The sequence below is a fragment of the Dipodomys spectabilis genome, unplaced genomic scaffold, assembly GCF_019054845.1.
Source record: "Dipodomys spectabilis isolate Male_0828 unplaced genomic scaffold, ASM1905484v1 ptg000069l, whole genome shotgun sequence".
Classification (NCBI taxonomy): domain Eukaryota; kingdom Metazoa; phylum Chordata; class Mammalia; order Rodentia; family Heteromyidae; genus Dipodomys; species Dipodomys spectabilis.
The window spans coordinates 6553958-6576274 of NW_024870746.1; the positions used below are offsets into that span (position 1 = coordinate 6553958).

A 22317-nucleotide genomic window follows, 5' to 3' on the forward strand; every position below is an offset into this window, starting at 1 on the left:
CTTCAGCAACTCTTCAATCCCCAGTCTTTTCATCAGTAAAATGGAGACTCTATGCCCTTGTGTGTGAGGTGAGGGTGTACTGTAAAATGTGTGAAGGGCCTATTCTAGGAGTTGGTATATCATCAATGCTTGAAAAAGGCTTGGTAAAAGTAAAAATACTATTATGCAGTTTCAAGAAGCACTTATTGAGCACCCCTTGTACTTAGAGCACCATATAAGATTATAATTATATTATTTTATGAATTCAGATAGCCTGTGACTCAAATAAGGCAGTAAGTTGGTCTGAGGTACATGTGGCTCCCTCATCTAGCCTCAGGGTAACTAGAGAGCCCTGTCCCCACTTGGCAGGAATGTGTAATCTCCTGCTCTAAGTTGAGAACCATGGTTTTAAAAGCATGGGCGTTGAGTAAATGAAGTAGTATTTAAAACTCTGGAGAGAGTTTGAAATGGGACCTGTATTCCCATCATAAGGATGGGCTGGGTGCTCAAGCACAGTCCTACAGCCAGCTGTGACCGGGTACTCACCAGGACAGGTGTAAAGATGAATCATACCATCTGCATGGAACCTTCTTTCTAGCTTTGAAAAGTAAACTGACTTTTCAAATATTAAAATAGTATATTCTCTAACTGGGCACTCATGGCTCATTCCTGTAATCTTAACTATTCAAGAGGCTGTGATTGGAGGAAAATGGTTCAAAGCCAATCCTGGTATGCAAATTCAAGAGACTTATCTCCAATTAACCAGAAAAAGCAGGAAATGGAGGTGTGACTCAAGTGGTAGAGTGTCATCCTTGAGTGAATAAGCCAAGTGAAAGCATGAGGCCCCAAATTTAAGCTCCAATACTGGTGAGTGTGCATGCATATGTGCACACATACACAAACATGCACACATACACACACACACACACACACAGAGTTTCAACAAAGGAGACATAGTTCCTATGCATCTTGAATGCTAAGGATTATTCTGTGCTATTGAGCTGCGGAAAAGTTCTGCATCACAGAGGAGACAGGTTGACCAGTTGACACAGAACTCCCTCCTAATTCTGTGTCTGTTTTAGGGTCTCAGAGGGGAATGAATTGGGGGCACAGCAGGTGTGGCAGGCACCCCCTCATGTACTGTTTGGCAGCTAATTAGCCAGTCCTGTGTTACCACTATCACCCGAAGAATCGTATCAATTTCAAGCTTCAGTGGAATTCAGGCAGTGAAAAGAAAAAGAAGATAATTCAATATTTTTTAACAAATCAAAAACATTCCTGGTCCAACGAGACTTCTTTGACATGTTTTTCAGCTATTAAAAAGGGTGATGATTTATTATTATTTTTTACTGACATGTAATGGAGAATGCAAGGAGATCTGTAATGTCTCATAGCAGCCCTGCTGCTCTTGTGGACAGTTTGGTCTCCCCATGGGCTAGAACTAGCCAAGTAGGCTGCACAGGCCAAAACCAAGGATCAGGTGGGAGCTGCTTTTAGAGGAAAAGCTTTGAGGTTTTGGACAAATGGGAGAGGCTTAAAGGAGAGGAGACAGCATCTGGTCTTTTTCACTTTGTCTTCCTCTGAACATGATGGAAATGGCCTTGGATTATTCTGATTTTAGCTTATTTCTGCCACAAGAAATAAATTCGAGGTTGACATGTACAGCTGATCCTCACTTCTTCCTGAGGTGGGCGTGATGCTCTCCAGATGCTTTCAGACCCCTTTGAGTGGGACCTTATGGTCATTTCTGGCTGGAAATCACCATGAGCTGTCCCCAGTTCATCCTTCTAAAAGATTCATCTTATCCTACGGCCTGAGCATTCCTAGCTCACTGCCTTTCCTCAGATTGAGGCAGTACTTTAGGCATTATATAGGGTTTCCAAAGATAGACCCTTCTGAAGAGCCAGCACTGTGTTCTGTTTAATTTGTGCCTATATTATGCCAGCAAACTGCCAGGATCCCATGAGACAATCCCAAAAAGTGTGTGATCAGGCTACCCTTCATTAAATGGTAGAACATGGAAGAGGTTAAATTGGTTTATGTTGGGCTATCTGCTCTTTTTTCTCTTTTCCTTTTCTTGGTGCTAGAAACAGAGGCCAGGACCTCTAGCTTGTCAGGAGATTGCTGCATCACTGAGCTATGCCCCCAGCCCTATACCATGTTTTTGGTGGTGCAGAATGGAGGCAATCTCCCATTTCTGGAAGATACCATATAGTGTAGAAAGTGAGAATTTATGTATATGCCAGACCTTGTCTGTATGTCTTACAGTATCCAATACACTGTGGGGTGTCTAGTAGATATTCAGCAAATAAAAAGTGGTTGAACTTGTTGTGAAAGAGGGAATGAATGAATAAAGGAGTTACTTCATCAGGTTTTCCTTATTTTCTAGTTCTGTACTGTGCTGACACAAAAAAAGACTCAAATAATCACATCAAAGGAATGTTTGATGAGGATGATAGATGCCAGGAAAGCTGTTCTCATTCCAGCCGAGCTCATGGGCTTAGGTTGAGAGTGTGGACCTGGGTACCTGCAAGTCCTGGGTTCAAGGCTTACTCACTCCTCTCACTCCAGTGGCTAGTGTTTTTTTTTTTGGTCGGTCGTGGGGCTTGAACTCTGGGTCTGAGCGCTGTCCCTCAGCTCTTCAGCTCAAGGCCAGCGCTCTACCACTTGAGCTACAGCGCCACTTCCAGTTTTCTGGTGGTTTGTTGGAGATAGGAGTCTCACGGTCTCTCCTGCCCGGGCTGGCTTTGAACCTGGATCCTCAGATCTCAGCCTCCTGAGTAGCTAGGATTACAGGCGTGAGCCACCAGCGCCCGGCCAGTGGCTAGTGTTTTGAACACCACTGTCTAACTCCACTTTCAGCACCTCTCCTGTCTGCAACAGGGCATGCCTCCCCAGCCCCACTGCAGGCTTCACTTGACAATTAATCATATCGTATCTTGGAAATGTCTTATATATATATATATATATATATATATATACAGACATAATATCTTGTGTCTTTATGAGGTTGAGTATGGTCATTTGAAACAGTGATCAAATCAGGGAACTAAGCATTTCTGTCTCTCTTTGAACATCATATGTGTTCATGTGTTGAGAACGTCTACAATTTTTTTTAGTTATTTTGAAATGTACCATAAGCCATTATAACTCTAGGTACTCTGCTGTGCTAGAGAAAAACAGAACTAACTCCTCTTATCTAAGCATGTTTGGGTCCATTGTTGTTCTCAGCTGTCACTTAGGTCTATTTACGGATGTTTTGGTCTAGAGACTATGGGCAGTGCTCTAGGCAGGGAGGGCCAGAGGCCTTGGCTTTAAACTTGGGTAGAAGTCACTTACCCCTATGGGCCTCTACTTGTAATGTCCATAAAGTGGTAATAAAGGTCCAGGGCTTCTGTGAGGATTTCTGAGAACAAGTACGTAAAACTGCCTTATAAACTCGAAGATTCATTGTAGCAATTGCCCATTACCTGGTCACCTGCTTCCTAAGGGCAGTGGTGGTGTGTGTGGGGGGTGGTTCTTAGGTGCTTTGCATCTGTCAGGACTTAGCAATACTTGGAAATGCTGCCCAGATCTATGTGAAACAACGGCAATGGTAAGCCAGTGCTCTTCAGAGCCAGGCATTGGCCTAGGCACCTTCCACATGCTAGCTCCTATCCTTTCACAGCGGCCCCATGAGATTGGTACTGCTGTGATCTCATGGGACACAGGAGGTAGCAGAGGACTGAGAGGCCAAATGTGTGGCCTGGAATCACACAGCCGCGGCAGCATTTGGACCCAGTGATTGGCTTGAGAGCTTCTGTTCCTGAACACAGAACTCACTACAGGTTCTACGCTACCCTGGGGCTGAAGGCTATAGTGAAGATCGTCTGACCACTCTCCTCCCCTTGTCTCCCTAGGAAGGACCTCAGAACTTCCCTCACCTAGGACCTGAGTCTGCTCTATGCCGGCCCCTCTTCTCCCTCCAGTAGCTGCTGCCCTCGCCCCCTCCTCCACTTTCAGCCTAAGCCAGGAGATGGAAGCAGCTGCCAGGACTTTCTAATTCATTCCTGAAAGAACTCTGCATTGTCAGGATGGAAGGGACTTCAGAAATCCTCTGGTTCATGCTTGTTAAAAGAAAACAAAAACCCAAGCTGGCATCATTTGGATGCCCAAACCATATAATAGCTACAGAAAGAAAATTATGTTCACATGACTTATGAGCATGGAGGCAAAAAATGCTAACTAACACATCAGCAAACTGAATCTAGCCATGCATGTACAACAAACACATACATCATGCCCAAGGAGGGTTTGTCTTGAGAATACAAATATGATTTAACCTTCGAGAGCAGAGATTCAAAGAGGGCAGCTGCAGAGACAAAGCCAGCCCAGGGACGGTCTACGGTTTAGGCTAATTTTGGGTTCCATCTTGCACCCAGGAGCAGCCAGTGACAGTCCTTCTCCATCCCTACTTCACCTCCTTATGCCACTATAGAGTCAAGTCAGATGCTCTTTTCCCAGCACTCCCTAACCCTCTTTCCATATCTCTTGCAGGATTCCATGTTTTCGTTGGCCCTGAAATGCCTTATCAGTCTATCCACCATCATCCTGCTGGGTTTGATCATCGCCTATCACACCCGAGAAGTCCAGGTAGGTATCCCCAACACTTACAGTGTGCAAGGCACTCTGTCTTGCTCTGGGTTGACAACCATCTACTCTTACACCCAATTACATGGGAATTTTTTTTTTTAACCAGATACTGTCTAAGATCTAGGCTTTTTCTTTCTGTTTGGACACTCATGGAGGAAGGCATTGTGGATTAGCCCTGTGGCTTTAGAACAACTGAGACATTATCTTCAGCTAGGCCCTCAGAGCAGACACTGCTTAATCATTGAGGAGGGGAGTTGTTTCTTCCCCTACTCCCAACACCCTTCCTGGGTAAGGAGCCTGTGCTTCTGAATGTGTGGACTCTAACACTGGGACACCAGTCTAGATAGAGTAGAAGTCTGATGTGGCTGAGGAGGCCTCTGTTTCTTGCTTCCCTGAGAGACTTGTCACCCAAAGAAATATTGGCTAAGCTTCTGGGTGCACTCCAGTTTGGCTGATGTAGGGAGGATGGTTTGACCTGGCTTTGGAGGAGCCTACATGAGTAAGCAGACCCAAGACATCTTCTCATGACAGAGTGAGTCCCTGTCACCCAGCCCTCTGGGCTGATCTGCTTAATGTAGACCAGAGTGGTCCAAAATAGCCAGATGTTTTTGCTCATGTGCTTGTGAATCTGGACACCACTCCAGTTCTTTGGCCAGAGAAGCAACGATCGATTCACATCTGGACAGCAGTCAAAAGATTGACAAAGACCAGCACTTGGAGTCAGAAAAACTGGAGTTGTGTCTTAGCATGACCTCGTCTCTTGGTGTGTCTTTCATGGGTCCTACGATCTTACCAGGTTTTGGGCTCTTCATCTGGAACCTGGAGGCTTTATTCTAATTTTGCTGGGCTGTTTATGAAGACAGAAAATGATTTGGGAGAGTAGTCTGTGAGATGCTATTCAACAACTCGGTTTCTCAGGATCTTTGGGGCAGTACATTGGCCTAGACGCTGTGTTGGTGCCTTGTGGTCTTAAAAGGGATTCTGCTTCTGGTTGGAGGCAAGAGCTGCTGTGACTGGACAGGACACAGAGGCTCTGGGTTGCTTGGTAGGGGTCCAGTCTGTCCGTGATCAGGGGCCGTTAATTGCAGACTGGAATCTCTAGCCTTAGAAGTCTCAGGTGCTTGAGGGCTGAGAGGCTAGGCTCCATCAGATAGCTTCCTTCATGGAGTTCGAACTGAACAAAGCCGGCTGGACTTAACTGAGACCATTGTCCAGTAGGCCCCAGAAAAGAGCCAGGATATAAGTGAAGTCTTCAGACCCCACCTAGAGCCAGCTGTAGGACTCAAGCTGTAGGACTCAGCCTCTGGGAGTCCTCATCTGTAGGGAGGCTGTATTGCTAGGGATCAACCTGACCTGTGTGAGAAGGTGACACAGAGACCAAACAGAATAGGCAGAATCCCATAAAAGCCAGTTTGATCCAGGAACTAGGCTTGGGAGAGAGTAGGGAGGCAGGGAGAAGAAGAGCAGTTCCCAGCCTCAGCTCCATTCCAAGCTCCACTTTGTCTTTCTAGACATTGAGAATGGTAGAGCCAGGTATTCCCCTTCTCCTAGAGTCCCTGCTCCTGCTGTAGGGCTTGCAGCCCTAGACCTGATGCAGCCCAGCTGCAATGCCCTCCACTCTGGCCTCCTGGAAGGACCATGTTGCTGGCAGGTCATCACTTAGTAGAGTCCTCTTTTCCCGTGGTTTACTCCAGGGACTTATATTAAGAATATGCTTCCCGGGCTGGGAAGGGGGCTCAGTGGTAGAGTGCTTGCCACGCATGCATGAGGCCCTGTGTTCGATTCCTCCACACTACATAAGCAGAAAAATCCAGAAGTGGTGCTGTGGCTCAAGTGGTAGAGGCTAGCCTTGAGCTGAAGAGCTGAGGGACAGTGCCCAGGCCCAGAGTTCAGGCCCTACAACTGGAAAAAAAAAAAAAAAAGAATATGCTTCCCACTCCCATCATCCACAGCAGTTTCTGGTTACTTGGCTAGATTTTAGTGGGGACCAGATGACCACAGCCTCACCTCCTTCACCTCTGCCCCTGACACTCATCTGAAGGCCTCTAGCTCTAGCACCCCTTTCGAGGTGGGGTGAGGGTAAGCACCTTGTAAGATGGTATTAGTTTGGATGGCTTAAATTTGTAAGAAGGAATAATTCTGAAACATTGTTGGGTAACTTTCAAATATACTGTGACTCAAAGCCATTGGGAAGTTCTCGGAGGGGCCTGGCTTGTTCCCTAATTCTCTGAGTCTGTTTGTGCTTTTATAACAAGATGCCTGAGTCTGAGTAATTTACAAAGCATAGTAATATACTTCTCTTTGGAGGCTGGAAGTCCAAGATGAAGATGCCAGCAGCGTCAGTGTCTAGCAAGGGCTTTTGCTTCTGGGATGGTTGCCTTTCTGTGTGTCCTCCAGAGAAGAGGCATGTGAGTCCTCACAAGATGGAAGGTAAAGGACGAGAAGACGGACCATAGCATGAAGCCTCTTCCTTAAGAATCTTAATTCTATTAACAAGGAACTCCCATGGCCCATTTACCTCTTTATCTCCTACATCCTGTCACACTGGCAACACCTAAATCTTTTTTTTTTTTTTTTGTCGGTTGTGAGACCTGAACTCTGGGCCTGGGCACTGACGTTTGGCTCTGCAGCTCAAGGCTAGTCTCTACCACTTCAGCCACAGCACCACTCCCAGCTTTTTCTGCTTATGTTGTTCTAAGGAATCAAACCCAGGGCCTCATGCATGCAAGGCAAGCACTCTACCACTGAGCCACCTTCCCAGCCCAACACCTGAATCTTAGAAGGGCACATGACAACCCCAGTACTCATCCAGAGCTGGACCCTATTAGGTTCTGGGTGTGCTGTTGTGACAGGGATCTGACTTCTCTCCCACCAACAGAAGTGTTAAGTACTTAGAAAATCTTTTCTTCTAAAAGGAGAGCCTTCTTCATCTTCTTGGAGCTGATCTCGCTCTCAGCCCCAGTCCTGCCTCCGGAGCAGGGAACAAAGGCACTTGTGATTCCTCTGGGGTTATGTGTTCTGTGTGAAGATGGTCCCCCATCATTCCCAGGCTCCTCGTGGTGTTTTGGAGCAGACATTTCACAGGCTCAGGCACAAAAACCAATGCAGTTTTTAAAATAAAAACGTTGACTAGGAATTATGCTTTCTCTTGGAGAATCTATCATTTTTGCATTTGGTGGTCATCAGCAATTCAAGCTAACAGGCTCATGTTGTTGATGTCCTTGGCATGTCTCTGGTTCAATACAAAAACACACTGGAGAGACATTGAACAGGTGGAATTGACAGACTTGGTCACCAATTAGGAAGAAGAAATTTTCTGCAGGGAAAAAGAAGACTCTCTCAATTGTTTGGGTAACTTGGTACCCAGCGATGCCATTCATTTAGATTGAAAGCACAGAAGAGGTCAAGGTGCAGATTGGTAATGAGTTTAGTTCTAGGTACCTAGAATTAGAGGCTTGGAGTGGCATCTAGATGCCTCCAGGATAGCGATCAGGACCCACTGGAGAAGCTGGATGAGCAGGGAGCAGAGAGGCAAGAGAAGAGAAGGCAGAGGACAGATTCCTGGAGGGACCTCAACAAGTGGGAAGTGAGTTGAGGAAGACGCTCCCTGAGAAGAAACAGTTGGGAAAGTCACAGGAGACCCAGGTTGGAGGGAAGCAGGCTTTCATCAGTTATGCCTTAGGGTGGGGGTGGGGGGGACACTGTCAGGTTAGTCTCTATGAATGATAATGTAGGGGAAAGCGGAGCCTAATGAGAGGGGTGACAATGATAATAAACATAGACCACTCTTCTAGTGATTTGGTTGTCAGGGAGAATAACAGAGGCTGCCTGGGGAATTGTGGTGCTAAGAGAGGTCAGCATGGCTGGACAGTCTTTGTAGACTGAAGAGACCACACATGTCTATGGATTTCCAGTTAGAGAGATTGGAGATAACCAAGGGCCAGTTCTGGTCCCAGAGAGAGGGGATGGAGTACCCAAGGGAACAGACACCTGTCTCATGGCCCGGGGGACATAGGCGGTGGGAGATTTTACATCATCTAGTGCCAGGATGGAAAGTTCAGAGATAATCAAATACAACTGGTAGTTATTGGACATATTCAAAGTAAAATATGTCAACCAAATTAATGGAGTGGAATGCATCCATTTTTGTCCAGGAGTGTTGATCTTCCCAAGATCTAACACCAGCCTCAAGAGGCTTCTTCAAATCTTTGCAAAAATCTCCAGGAACAGAAGATAGTAACAAGATACAAGCCTTTAATTTTTATGAATTTGAAACACAAGAGGCCAAAAAGAAAAGGTGGGGGAAGACTTTTCATTTGTTAGGTATATAGAAGTGGATTTTTATAATTAGGTTCCAATAGAGTTTTCTGTGGACAGAAAAATTATTTGAAATTATAGGATATCAATTATAGTCACGAGACGGTTCACATTATAAAAGACTCACCTGCTGTGGCATGACTGTCACAGAGAGCTGAGCATTCTCCTGGGTGGATGTCATAGGCTGTCACTGGAACATGGGCATCTGCAGTGCAGGAGTCACTGGCTTGGAAACTTTGAGGTCCCATCACTAAAATGGGTCCCACTGCTAATTTTCTGGCATTTTTTGTGTCAGAGCACAAGCTAACAGTTTAGGCTGAGTGTTATTCCAGGCCTCTCTTTCCCTTCTCCCTATGGAAAAAAATGGGCTCAAGTCACATCCTGACTTACTGGAATGAGAGTGATGCTGACAGACAGGTCAAACAGGGGAGCGCTATATTGACTTCTCTAAATTCGCAACTTTACCCTATAAATAAGTAAATAAATATTCATAAATTTATAGTATAATTTATTCATTCCACAATCATTTATGGCAGGACTTCCTGTGTCAACATTGGAGAATCCAGAAATAATTCAGATTCAACTCCTGCCTTTGGAGCCTGCTGTCTTAAGTGTTGATCAATGGTAGCCTAGGGTCAGAAGCACCATCAAGGAAGTGTGGGTAGTTATTGGGATGCTGTATGGCTCGAGGAGGGAGTGGTGCTTTTCTCCTAGAAGGGCCAGGTCTGTTTCCCAGGGAGATAGACGATGCTGGGTCCTGTGACCACCAGGAGCAGAGACTTTGTACACTGGAGGCAGACATTTCAGGAGAGTTGAGGGAGAAAGGGAGGAAGCTGTGTCTGTTTTTTTAGGGAAGATGAAAGCTTCCCAACTTCCATGAGGGTCAGTGTTCTCCATCTTGCAGAGACACCTGGGAATTTCCTAAGGGCATTTCTGAATAGGATTTGAATTGCTTTCATTGAGCTCCTGAGCTTGGACATTAGTTTCTTAACCAGGCATGTTGAACCAAGAGTAGGAATGAGCTTGGGTGGTTCTAGTCCTAAAGAGGTGCCAAGCTTGACAAAGACATTCTGCACGGTAGCCTTCTTGGCCGTGTTTATGCCCATCTCCTGTTCCAATGGATGGATCTCAGCGCATGTGGAACATTGGAAAGGAGGGTCATATTTTAGGGGGCTCATTGCAGTGCTGCTCTTCCTGGCTCTTCCTTCCTACTTAGCTGGCCTGTGCCTGGTGGGGTTGGCAAGAGGGCAGGGAGAGAAACCACATCCACAATTTGGCCCTAGCAGTTGGAGCATGAGACCTAGGAAGTCTATTGTGTAAGGACTGAGGTTCCATTGTCAACTGCTTGACTGGTGATGGTTTTCACCACATCTTGTCCATACTCAGTAATCTGTTTTCTCAGACCTGCCTGCTGACTTCATCTGCTTGACTTTTAGGTTCAAACTCAGGTAATTCTTCCTCTAGGAACTTTCTGACTACCCCGCTCACTGAGCAAGGTCCCTAGAATGAAACAGCCTTGGCTCTTCCCTTGTCACTGCATGTCTGATGTGGATTGTAAAAGCTAGTTTATGTCAGTCCCCCAGCCTCCTGGCTGTGAATGAATGAACCTAGAGGAAAGATGAAGTCCCCCTTCTGATAGAGAAAACTGAACTACAAAAAGACAAGAGGCTGACCTGAAGCCCCCCCAGTGCTGGCTTCGGGCCCATGCTAAGAGTTGAGGGTCTTAGCAGGCTGCCCTGTGAGTTGGCCTTGCTCACTCTGGCCCTCCTTCTCTCCCTCTTGTCATCCCTCCCCACCCCAGCACCTGTTCACTCAGATCTGCTACTGGCCAGGGATTGCCATGGTTACCTCACCAGCCCTGGCAGTCTCTATGTGACATCCTGGTTTTATTTGCTAAATATTTAAACACTAGGGGTTAACCCTTTCTTCCTGTCCGAGGGCTTTCCTGCCTGCTGTGCCTTTCCATAGGTGTGAAGTGCTCCTACCCAGGCCCTACAGCTGCCATGTGGGTGGGGCGCCAGGCTCAATTCTCCACTGTCTGTATTGACTTTCAGTTTTGTCATTTGGAAATATCATCCTGTATCATGCGGCTTCCTGACACTGTGTGTGCTGTGTGTGTGTGTGTGTGTGTGTGTGTGTGTGCTGTGTGTTAACAGGTGTGAAAATCCTGCTCTGGGCATGTCGAGACTTGCCCTGGTAGAGAGGAACAGTCCCAGACTTTCCCAGTCAGCTGGCTAGGCTCAACTGACTTATAAGCCAGTGCCTCTTGCCAAGTCTTCCAGCAGCTTCCTTGACTCTAGGAGTCCAGGATGGTGTGGGTGTTTTCTGTCTTTGATCTTGGCTGGGCACCAGGAGACCCTGGTTTGGGAAGAGTCATGTCTGTGATTGGGAAGGTGTCTCCTCTCCTCCCATTCTTCCTCTCTTGCTAGCTGAGGGACTGGAAGGCTGAATCTACCTAGATAAGTGTTGCCTTGGAAACCATATACTTGTCCTTGCCCTGGGCTATAGGAAGTGAGCATGCCACAGGCATGCTGCTCAAAAAGAAACTTCCAGTGCTGTTCAGTGATGTAGGACATCACTACCCAGTATGGCAGGTGACTAAATGAAAGGTCCTCCCCCACTGCCTTCCAACTAAGGATTTCCACCCCAGTGAGTCTCTGCCACTTTTACATGGGACCAGAGGTCTCTGTCCCCAACTGTCTTGGAGCACTGATCACTCCATAAACTTGGACAAACTAACTCCAGCTCAACTTCCATTTTATTGCCTGTTAACGGGGCAGATTGAGTCAGATGATCTCTAGGGATTGTACCGAGGCTTCTATACTGGAGGGAGGGTCAGAGACAAGCAGAGAAAAACTTAGGAAGAGTAAGTAGCTGGAGGAAGTGATGGACAGTGTGTATTCAGCCCTCCCACCCGGGGGGTTCAGGGAACACTATTGTTTCTACTTTTAAAAGCCTGGCAGCTCTTCCCAGAAACTGACCATCCCCACAACATAGCCTCAAATTTGAACTAGTAAACAATCAAAAAGACAGTTCTTTGGCTTCCAGATCTTAAAGTGTAGAGGTGACTCCTCTCAAATCTCTTACAAACAAAACTGGTCAGCCATCTTAAAGCTTTTAAGATAATTAAAATATGTGACCAAAGTCCTTCTTCAGCACCTAATTTCAGCTTCCTTCATGAATACAAAATCCCACTTCTCCAGTCACTGGGAACAAGTTCACTTAATAGAATATTCTATTCTCTGAGTATGATGGATGTGCATGTCTATGACTTTTTCAGAGTTAATTCATCCTATTTTATATTGTTGTTATTGTTTTTTTTTATTCATTTGTGTTTGTTTTGAGACAGCGTCTTCATAGGTAGCCCAGGTTGGCCTGGAACTCACCATCCTCCTGACTTAGCTTTGCTGAGATTATAGGCATGTGCCACTACACCATTTTTTGGTGATGGTCATTTCCTTCCATGGTGGAAATTCTCAATCCATGGTGGGGGCCAGCCTCACTGGAATGTGTGGCTCCCCATGAACCACTGAACCCTACTGCCTGGGAATGTATGTTTGGCAGTACTATTGGGACTTCATACACACTCCAAATTGAGAAATACTTAGAAGTGATTCTAAGCTCAGTGAAAACAGTCTTCTCTTAGTTTATGGTGCTTAGTAAGGGGTATTGTATATAGGAGGAGCCCATTGATTCTAAAACTAGGATAATGGTAATTGATTCTTGGAGGGTTTGGAAAATTGATAAACACTGCAGAATTTCATTTATTTACTTAGTTTTTGTGCTGATTCTGCAGCTTGAACTGAGGGCCTGGGTACTGTCTCTGAGCTTTTTTGCTCAAGGCTAGCACTCTGCCAATTGAGTCACAGCTCCACTTCCAGATTTTCAGCAGTTTAATTAGAAATAAGAGTTGTACAAACTTTTCTTGCCAGGCTAGCTTCAAACTTTGATCTTCAGATCTCAGCCTCCTGAGTAGCTAGGATTATAGTTGTGAGCCACCAATACCTGGCTACTGCTGAACTTTTAGTGTTTAGAACCTTCCACAAAACTGTCATTGCATTGTGCCACTAATGGTATTCTAGCTTCCTACTGGGTAGGAATCTAGTAAAGTGATACTTTGCTGGCTGGACCCCATACCAGCCTTGTTCTTTCTTCTATCCCTTCCCTCACAGGGGCTGGTTCCTAGTTCTTGTGCCTAGCATCGGCTTGCCTAGAGCTACAGTGTCCTTGCTAGGACCTTGGCCCTCTGACTTAAACCTATCTCTGCCCCAAGCCACTTCCTCTGCTTGGGCTGAATCTGGGCTGCCTGTCAGGTATTGTACTGTTGGCTGCCTTTAGTACTGGAAAGGCAGGGCTCAGCAGCATCCTAAGGTCTCCACTCATTATCTCATCATCCCTCCTCCTTCTGGCTAGTGTGTGTGTGTGTGTGTGTGCTGGGGACTTGAACTCAGGTTCTTGGGCTCACTTGGCTCACTTGCGCATAGCTCTGACAATGAGTTGTCTATAGTCTCATTCCCAAGATCTTGAGTTGGATCCGGACTTCTCAGTGGCTTGTTTCTCTCAGACAAAACATGCTCCCCCCCCCCCCAACTTATCTGGTGTGGTTAGTAGTCCTGTTTCCATCCCAACCGTGCCACTACATAGGAATAACACACTGATGTGGTATGGGTACCACACTGATGCCTATACAACTGCAACTTGGCTGGTACAGAGGCCACCTACCTGCTTGTCATTCTCTTACCATATCCAAAGATAACCAGGGCCTTTTGGCTTCCACAGCAGCCTGTTAGTTCATCCTGAATAGGATGCGTGCTCAAACTCCTGTCTTCCTCATGAAGCTGCTCCCTCCCCTGCCTCCATTCTCCCATCCCTGCATGCACAATGAGATCTTCAGGGGGGGAGTTACACCTTCCACTTACTCCTGCTGCTCACTCTCCCCAATGTTCCTTTCAGCTTTCTTGTGGTCCATCCAGGTCTTTTAGCATCCCACTCATTGGGCTGCTCACTTAGTAGTGCAAATTTGGGGCCCTCTCCACTTCTTGTCCCTCCCACACCTGATGAGCTTGGTCCTAGCCATTGAGATTGAACCTGAGACATTTAACTTTTTGTTGTTAGATTGGAGACAGGAGGAACTGAGAAAGAAAAAAAAAATCAAACGTGCACAAATCAAGCTGGGTACCAGTGGCTCACACTTGTAATCCTAGCTATTCAGGAGGCTGAGATCTGAGGATCACCGTTCAAAACCAGCCAGGGGGAGAGTTCTCAAGATGGCGACGGGGCAGTAGGGAAACGCCACAGCTCTCTCCAACCAAAAAGAGAGTTCGAGTTCCAACCTTTAATCTCCCCAAGAGACCGACAACAACAAAAAGACGAACACTCAGAGAAAAACCAGAGGTGGAAAATAACAAAAAAAGAAAGAGAGGAAAAGAAGAATTTCAGAACAGAGAAGAGCGAAGACCCCTCCCCCAACCTTTACTGGCCGCGCGGCAGTGCGCCAAGCCGCCGGCCAGCCGGCCCGGCAGGGGCTGCCGGAGCCACAGAGACACAGGGGGCTGCTTGCAGATCACCAGGTACCGGATTGCAGAACAGCGGATCGCCAGGAACAGAGAAACCTACCAGCCGGGAGTCTCCAGGAGGATCCCACCCCACCCATCACTCTCCACCGGAGCGGAGAGGCTCCATCCCGCCAAAGCCTCCCGGCACCAGCAGCGCCACAAAGGGACCTGTCGCGATCGCAACGACCCGGCGGGGGGCCGCCCAACCCAGCCCGCAACCACCCCAACTGAACTCGGACTGCAACAACTGACGGACTGCAACAACAACTGACGACCTACAGGGTGAGTACCCATCAGGGGACAGGGAATCCATCAAGGGAGACCAGAGCTGGAGGGAATCCCCAGACCCTGACCTAGACTCCCTACCCCAACACCCGGACCACAGGACCCACTAAAACTGGGAACTGTTCGAGAGCCCCACCAGCCGGTGGAGCACACTCTGCTGGCCAGGCCAGAGCAAGAGCGCCCCGGGAAGGGAGCTTAAATGCTCAAGCCAGGAACAGTGCCCCTGGGTCAAGACTACCAACAGTAGAAGAAATTTGAACTGTGTCCTCCAGGCTGCATAACCAAGGTGGTATACACATTAGCACAGGCCTAACGAGCGCGCTCCAGGCTGGGGCCGGAACCAGGCCAGGGGACCGGCGCCTGAACAAAGCAAAAAGGGTCAGAAGTGGGGCTGTGGCTCAAATGGTAGGGTGCCAGCCCTGAGCTGAAGAGCTGAGGGACAGCACCCAAACCTAGAGTTCAAGCCCACAACCAGCCCAAAACAAACAAAAACACATCAGGAGCCCATAGCAGACTCCAGTATTTGGGAGAGTGCATCCAGAGCATCTGATCTTCCCAAGAGCACCCGCAGGAGCAAACACAAGCAGTCTAGGCTGCTCAACCCTTCCAAAGGCGGGAATTGCTACAGCAGAGAGCTGAGAATCCTAAGTGAATAGCAGCTGGAAATAGGCTCCCAACAGAATCCAGATCAGACACAGACTCTCTCTACCAATAGAGAATCAGCAACCAAGCAAAGACAGACACACCAAAACAAGATTGAAGAGCAGTCTCCTGAACCCCCATGCGAAAATCACAGAGAAAAATCACAAGGTTTACCACTACCCAGGACAGCAAGCTCACCTCAAAAGCCAGCAGCCACGCAGGGGAGAGCCCCAGTGGGAGCAAAGCAGGAATGGAAGACAAAAACTACATCCAAGGGTTGCTGGAGGCAATGACTCAAGAAATAAAGCGAGAAATGGATCAGAAATTGAAAGAGCACAAGGATGAACTATCAAAAGATATACAGGATATCAAACAAAAATTGGATGCAAAAATAGAAGCTGCACAAACCTCAGTAAGAAGTGAGATAAACGCCAAATTAGAGGTAATGCATACTGATATCACCTCATTGAGAGGTGAGATCAGTACTCTGAGAACCAACATTGAATCCATAAAGGGATCCATTTCCATCATGCAAACCACAATAGAAGCCACGGTCAACAGAGTGAATGAAATGGAAGGTAGAGTGTCAGATACAGAAGACAGAATACACCAACTGGACCAAAAAGTGACAGATATGGAAAAATCACTCAAATTAAACCAAAGGGAAATTCAAGAGCAAGCAGATAATGCTAAAAAATTTAACCTTCGCATAATCGGAGTGGACGAAGGTGAGGAATTCCAGAGCAAGGGAATGCAACACCTATTTAACAAGATAGTCAATGAAAATTTTCCCCACCTCAAAAACGACCATCTTAACTACATCACAAAAGCTTATCGAACACCCAACAAGCAAGATCCCAGGAGAAACACTTCTAGGCACATAATAGTAACAATGATGGATCTGAATAATAAGGAAACAATCCTGCATGCAGCAAAAATGAAGAAGGAGCTATACTACAACGGGAAAAAAATTAGAATCACTGCAGATCTCTCCACACAAACAATGAATGCAAGAAAAGCCTGGGAAAGCACCATACGAGCCCTGAGAGCCAATAACTGCCAACCCAGACTGATATACCCGGCAAAGCTAGCATTCACATTCGATGGAGAACTGAAAACTTTTAATAGCAAAGAAAAACTAAATGAATACATAAACATTAAGCCAGCATTACAAAGAATTCTAAGAGGGGGGACACAACCTGAAGAAAGCAACCAGGAACTGGGACCTGCCCCAAACAGGCATTACTCAAAGTCTAACTGAGCAAGCACAGGAGGAAAGGAAAGAAGAAAAACTTAGGAAAACGGAATGGCAGGGACAACAATGCATCTCTCTATACTTTCTCTTAATATAAATGGGCTGAATTCGCCAATTAAAAGAAAACGAACTGAGGACTGGATCAGAAAACAAGACCCATCCATCTGTTGCCTTCAGGAGACCCACCTCTCAGCCAAACATACAAACAAACTCAGAGTGAAGGGGTGGAAAAGGATCTACCAATCAAATTCCCCCAATAAGAAAGCAGGTGTAGCTATCCTGATATCTGACAAAATAAACTTTTCATTAAAATCAGTACAGAAAGACAAGGACGGACATTACATATTAATAAAGGGAACAATCCAAGAGGAGGATATAACCATCATCAACTTATATGCCCCAAATATCGGTGCACCCAGATATGTTAAACAAATGCTCTCAAACTTACAGAATAAAATAGATCCCAATACGATAATACTAGGAGACTTTAACACGCCACTCTCACCAAAGGACAGGTCTACCAACCAGAGGATTGGCAAAGAAGCTACCGAATTAAGTGAGGCCATACTTCAAGCGGAATTAACTGACATCTACCGAGTATTTCACCCTAAAACAACACAGTACACATTCTTCTCAGCAGCTCATGGAACTTTCTCCAAAATAGACCATATCATAGTTCATTCAAGGAACTTAAGCAAATACAAAGGGATCGACATAATCCCCTGTATCCTATCTGACCACAGTGGAATCAAGCTAGCTCTCAATAACAAAGCATACCGCAGAAATTTCTCTAATACATGGAAATTGAACAGCACACTCCTTAACAAGGCCTGGGTAACAGAAGAGATCAGAGAAGAAATAAAGCATTTCCTAGAACTCAATGAAAATGAAAACACCTCACAAAGAAACTTGTGGGACACAGCAAAAGCAGTCCTGAGGGGCAAATTTATTGCCCTCAGTGCCCACATCAAGAGAATGGAGACAGACCAAGTAAATAATCTCATGTTGCAACTAAAACAGCTAGAAAAACAAGAAAAAATGGGACCTAAAGCTACTAGACGAAGCCAGATAACCAAATTGAGAGCAGAGATTAACCAATTAGAAAATCAGAAAACCATAACCAAAATAAACCAAACAAAAAGCTGGTTCTTTGAAAAAATAAACAAAATTGATGGCCCGTTGGCAAGATTAATTAAAAAAAGAAGAGAGGAAACCCATATTAATAGGATTAGGGATGCCACGGGAAACATCACAACACGTACCCAAGATATCCAAACAATTCTAACAGACTACTTTCAAAAGCTATACTCTCTAAAGGAAGAAAATCTGGCGGAAATGGATGCATTTTTAGAGAAATACAAGTTACCCAAACTGAGCAAAGAAGAAGTTAACCAATTAAATAAGCCAATATCCTATAATGAGATACAGGAAGCTATCAAAAGTCTTCCAACAAAAAAAAGCCCAGGACCAGATGGATTCACAGCAGAATTCTATAAGACCTTTAAAGAAGAACTAATACCCATACTCCTCAAGCTCTTCAGAGAAACAGAGAAGGAGGGAGCTATCCCAAACTCATTCTACGAAGCCAATATCACACTCATCCCCAAACCAGGCAAAGACCCAACCAAAAAGGAGAATTACAGGCCAATCTCCTTGATGAACACAGATGCAAAGATCCTTAACAAGATTCTAGCTAACAGAATCCAGAAACACATAAAAAAAATAATACACTATGATCAGGTAGGCTTCATCCCAGAGACACAGGGATGGTTTAACATACGTAAGTCAATAAATGTAATCCAGCATATCAACAGAGCCAAGGTCAAGAATCACATGATTATCGCCACAGATGCAGAAAAGGCCTTTGATAAAATTCAACATTCATTCATGCTAAAAGCTCTGGAGAAAATAGGAATAGAAGGAACATTTCTAAAAACAATAAAAGCCATTTATGACAGACCAATAGCCAATATTATACTTAATGGGGAAAAGCTACAACCAATCCTCCTAAAAACAGGAACAAGGCAAGGATGTCCACTGTCTCCACTCCTCTTCAACATAGTCCTAGAACCCTTAGCCAGGGCAATAAGGCAAGAAAAAGACATTAAAGGGATCCGCATAGGGAAAGAAGAAGTGAAACTATCCCTTTTTGCAGACGACATGATACTATACCTCCACGATCCCAAAAACTCCATCCCCAAACTTTTAGAAATCATAAGTCACTTCGGCAAAATAGCAGGATACAAAATAAACCCACAAAAATCAGTTGCCTTCCTATACACTGATAACGCACAGGAAGAGAGGGAAATAAAGGGAGCAACCCCATTCACAATAACCTCCCAAAAAATAAAATATTTAGGAATTAACCTAACCAAAGATGTAAAAGAACTATTTAATGAGAACTATAAAAAGTTAAAGAAAGAAATTGCAGAAGACACTAGGAAATGGAAAGACCTCCCATGCTCCTGGATAGGCCGACTTAATATAGTAAAGATGGTGATACTTCCAAAATTAATATACAAATTCAATGCAATTCCTATTAAAATCCCAATGACGTACATCACTGAAATACAGAAAACAGTCCAAAAATTTATATGGAACAACAAAAGACCTAGAATAGCCAAAACAATTCTAGGGGATAAAGACAATATGGGAGGGCTATCCATGCCGAACTTCAAACTCTACTACAGAGCTATAATCACAAAGACAGCATGGTACTGGCACAAAAACAGACCCGAAGACCAATGGAACAGAATAGAAGATCCAGATATAAATCCACAGGCCTACAGCCAGCTGATATTCGACAAAGGAGCCAAAGACATACAATGGAAGAAACACAGCCTCTTCAACCGCTGGTGCTGGGAAAACTGGGCAGCCACATGCAGAAAACTAAAAGTGGACCCCAGCCTATCACCATGCACCAACATCAACTCAAAATGGATTAAAGACCTTAACATTAAACCTGAATCTCTGAAACTACTGCAGGACAGAGTAGGAGAGACACTTGAACTAATAGGCACAGGAAGGAACTTCCTGAACAGAGTCCCAGGGTCACAACAAGTTGGAGAGAGACTCGACAAATGGGACTACCTTAAAATAAAAAGCTTCTGCACAGCTAAATCTATCGCAACTAAGCTAGAAAGACAACCAACTAATTGGGAAAAAATATTTACCAGCAATATATCAGACAAGGGGTTAACATCCTGTATATACAGGGAACTCAAGAAACTAATCCCTCCCAAACCTAACAAACCAATTACTAAATGGGCAAGGGAACTAAAGAGGGACTTCTCAAATGAAGAAATAAAAATGGCAAAGAAACACATGAGGAAATGTTCATCATCCCTGGTGGTGAAGGAAATGCAAATAAAGACAACCCTGAGATACCACCTTACCCCAGTCAGAATGTCCCACATCCACAAATCAGCCAACGACAAATGCTGGAGGGGATGTGGAGAAAGAGGAACCCTATTACACTGCTGGTGGGAATGTACACTTATACAACCACTTTGGAAAGCAGTCTGGAGGGTCCTTAGAAAGCTAAAGATTGACCTCCCTTACGACCCAGTCATACCACTTCTAGGCATCTACCCTGAACAACAGGAACCAATATACAAGGACACGTGCACCTCCATGTTTATTGCAGCACTGTTCGCACTAGCTAGGATATGGAAACAACCTAGATGCCCCACCACAGATGAATGGATCCAAAAATTGTGGTATCTATACACAATGGAATATTATGCAGCCATTAGAAATGACAAAATAATGGCATTTGCAGGGAAATGGATGGAGCTAGAAGGAATCATGTTGAGCGAGGTAAGCCAAGAACGAAGAGACAAACGGTACATGGTCTCCCTCATAAGTGGATGCTAAATCCAAAAGGTTAGTGATACGACAAAACTAACAGGACTTAAGAAACAAAGAACTCCCGCTCATCTGGTTGAACCACTACTAAATATCCTCATGCTGCTGATCACAAATATGGTATATAACATGTGAACACTGTTATATATTACAGACTGTGGTAGACAATTTGCTCCAGGGAAGTTAGAATGAACTTGTGACTTTGAAATTATGTAATCATTTAATCACAATCAAAAAAAAAAAAAAAAAAAAGAACCTCGGGGAAGGGAGGGAGGGAGGGGATGGTAGGGGGAAAACAATGGAGGGGGTAACAATGTTCAAGAGGAAGTGTACTCATAACCTCACTCATGTAACTGTGACCCTCTGTATAGTAGCTTTACAATAAAAAAAAAAAAAAAAAAGAAAAAAAAAAAAAAAAAAAAAAACCAGCCAGGGCAGAAAAGTCTGTGAGACTTATCTCCAATTAACCACCAGAAAACTGGAAGTGATTCCATGCCTCAAAGTGGTACAGTGCTAGCTTTGAGTGAAAGAGCTCAGGGACAGCACCCAGGCTCTGAGTTCAAGTCCCACTGCCAACAAAAAAAAAAAGCACAAATTTTTTATTCTAAAATGTCATGGCTTCCACTCAAGTTGCAGTATCATGCTTCTGTTCACACCCCCTCCAAATTCACCTACTGTGCCCTTTTCAGCCAGTGTTTATTGATGCCTAGACTGGGCTCCATCTGTGTTACTTGAAGTCTGGATTAAGACTGCTTGGCTACTTTGAATTGTATTGATGTTGTCCTGGTAGCCTATATCATAGGAGTGCTAATACACATCGCACCATGGGTCTGACACCCCAATGCCCACCACAGCAGCTGGCCTTGGCTGTTACTGTTGACCTGTGACTATACTGGCCACTTCCATAAGGCAGGAATCAGTAGCCAGCCATGCTGGTGCCATCTGCTCAGTGCAGACACAGACACATCCTCTCAGCTCAGTACCCCGGGCAGCTATGCGGGACATGGACACGAAAGCAAGTGAGTCCCTGACACCTGCTTTCTGTGTTATTGCCTCCAAACCTTGCCCTCATTGCTTGCTGTTTCCTCCTTGGGGCAGGGAGCTAAATGCTCTCCAAGGTCCTTCCCAGTTCTCTATGATGCCTCTTGTTAGAATGTGCTAGAAACCCTAGTGATTTGAGAGCAGAGGGATTGCCACCACTGTGTATATGTGTGTTGTGATGGGAGTGTGTGTGTGTGTGTGTGTGTGTGTGTGTGTGTGTGTGTGTGTGTGTGTGTATGTGATGGGGTGGGAAGGGGAGGGTCGGGTGATATTTGTCTTCCTGCTGCTGTTAGAAATAGCAACTGTTCTCCACCTCCCCTGAGGACTGGACAAAAGGTGATTGATTCCTTCAACACTGAAGTTCTGTTCCAAGCTAGAGGCCATGGGGACAGCAAGGTTCCTGCCCTGAACAGGCCTGTGATCGAATGAGGAGTTAAGCATGCAAACACTCACAGGTCTTAGCTGTGAGTGATGAGGGCTGAGCTGTTGAGCAGTGCATCAACCAGCTGCAGTGCATCAACACTGCTGCCAGGCTGCTGGAGTTCCAGCAGGTGCTGGGGGGGTGAGGGGGTAGGAGGCGGGGGTAGGGACAGGGGAGAGACTTAGGGCCCTTTAGGGGAAGGAGGCTGCCCAAGCAGCTGCAAGGAGTGGGTAAGCCCAGAGTTTCTGAGGAAGGGGCAGGATGAGGTGCCGTAAAGGGGGTGGTAAGAAGTGAAAATTGGGGTTAGGGTTGGGATTGGGGGA

General features: G+C 45.5%; 1 protein-coding gene across 2 annotated transcripts in view; it reads left to right on the top strand.

Moving 5' to 3' along the window:
* Kcnn3 (potassium calcium-activated channel subfamily N member 3) overlaps positions 1 to 22317 on the top strand; it is a 160920-nt gene that overhangs the window by 43012 nt on the left and 95591 nt on the right. For both annotated transcript variants that reach the window (XM_042681894.1, XM_042681893.1), the window contains exon 2: positions 4516 to 4611. In XM_042681894.1, the coding sequence (XP_042537828.1) occupies positions 4516 to 4611 (96 nt within the window). The remainder of the gene's footprint in view (positions 1 to 4515; positions 4612 to 22317) is intronic.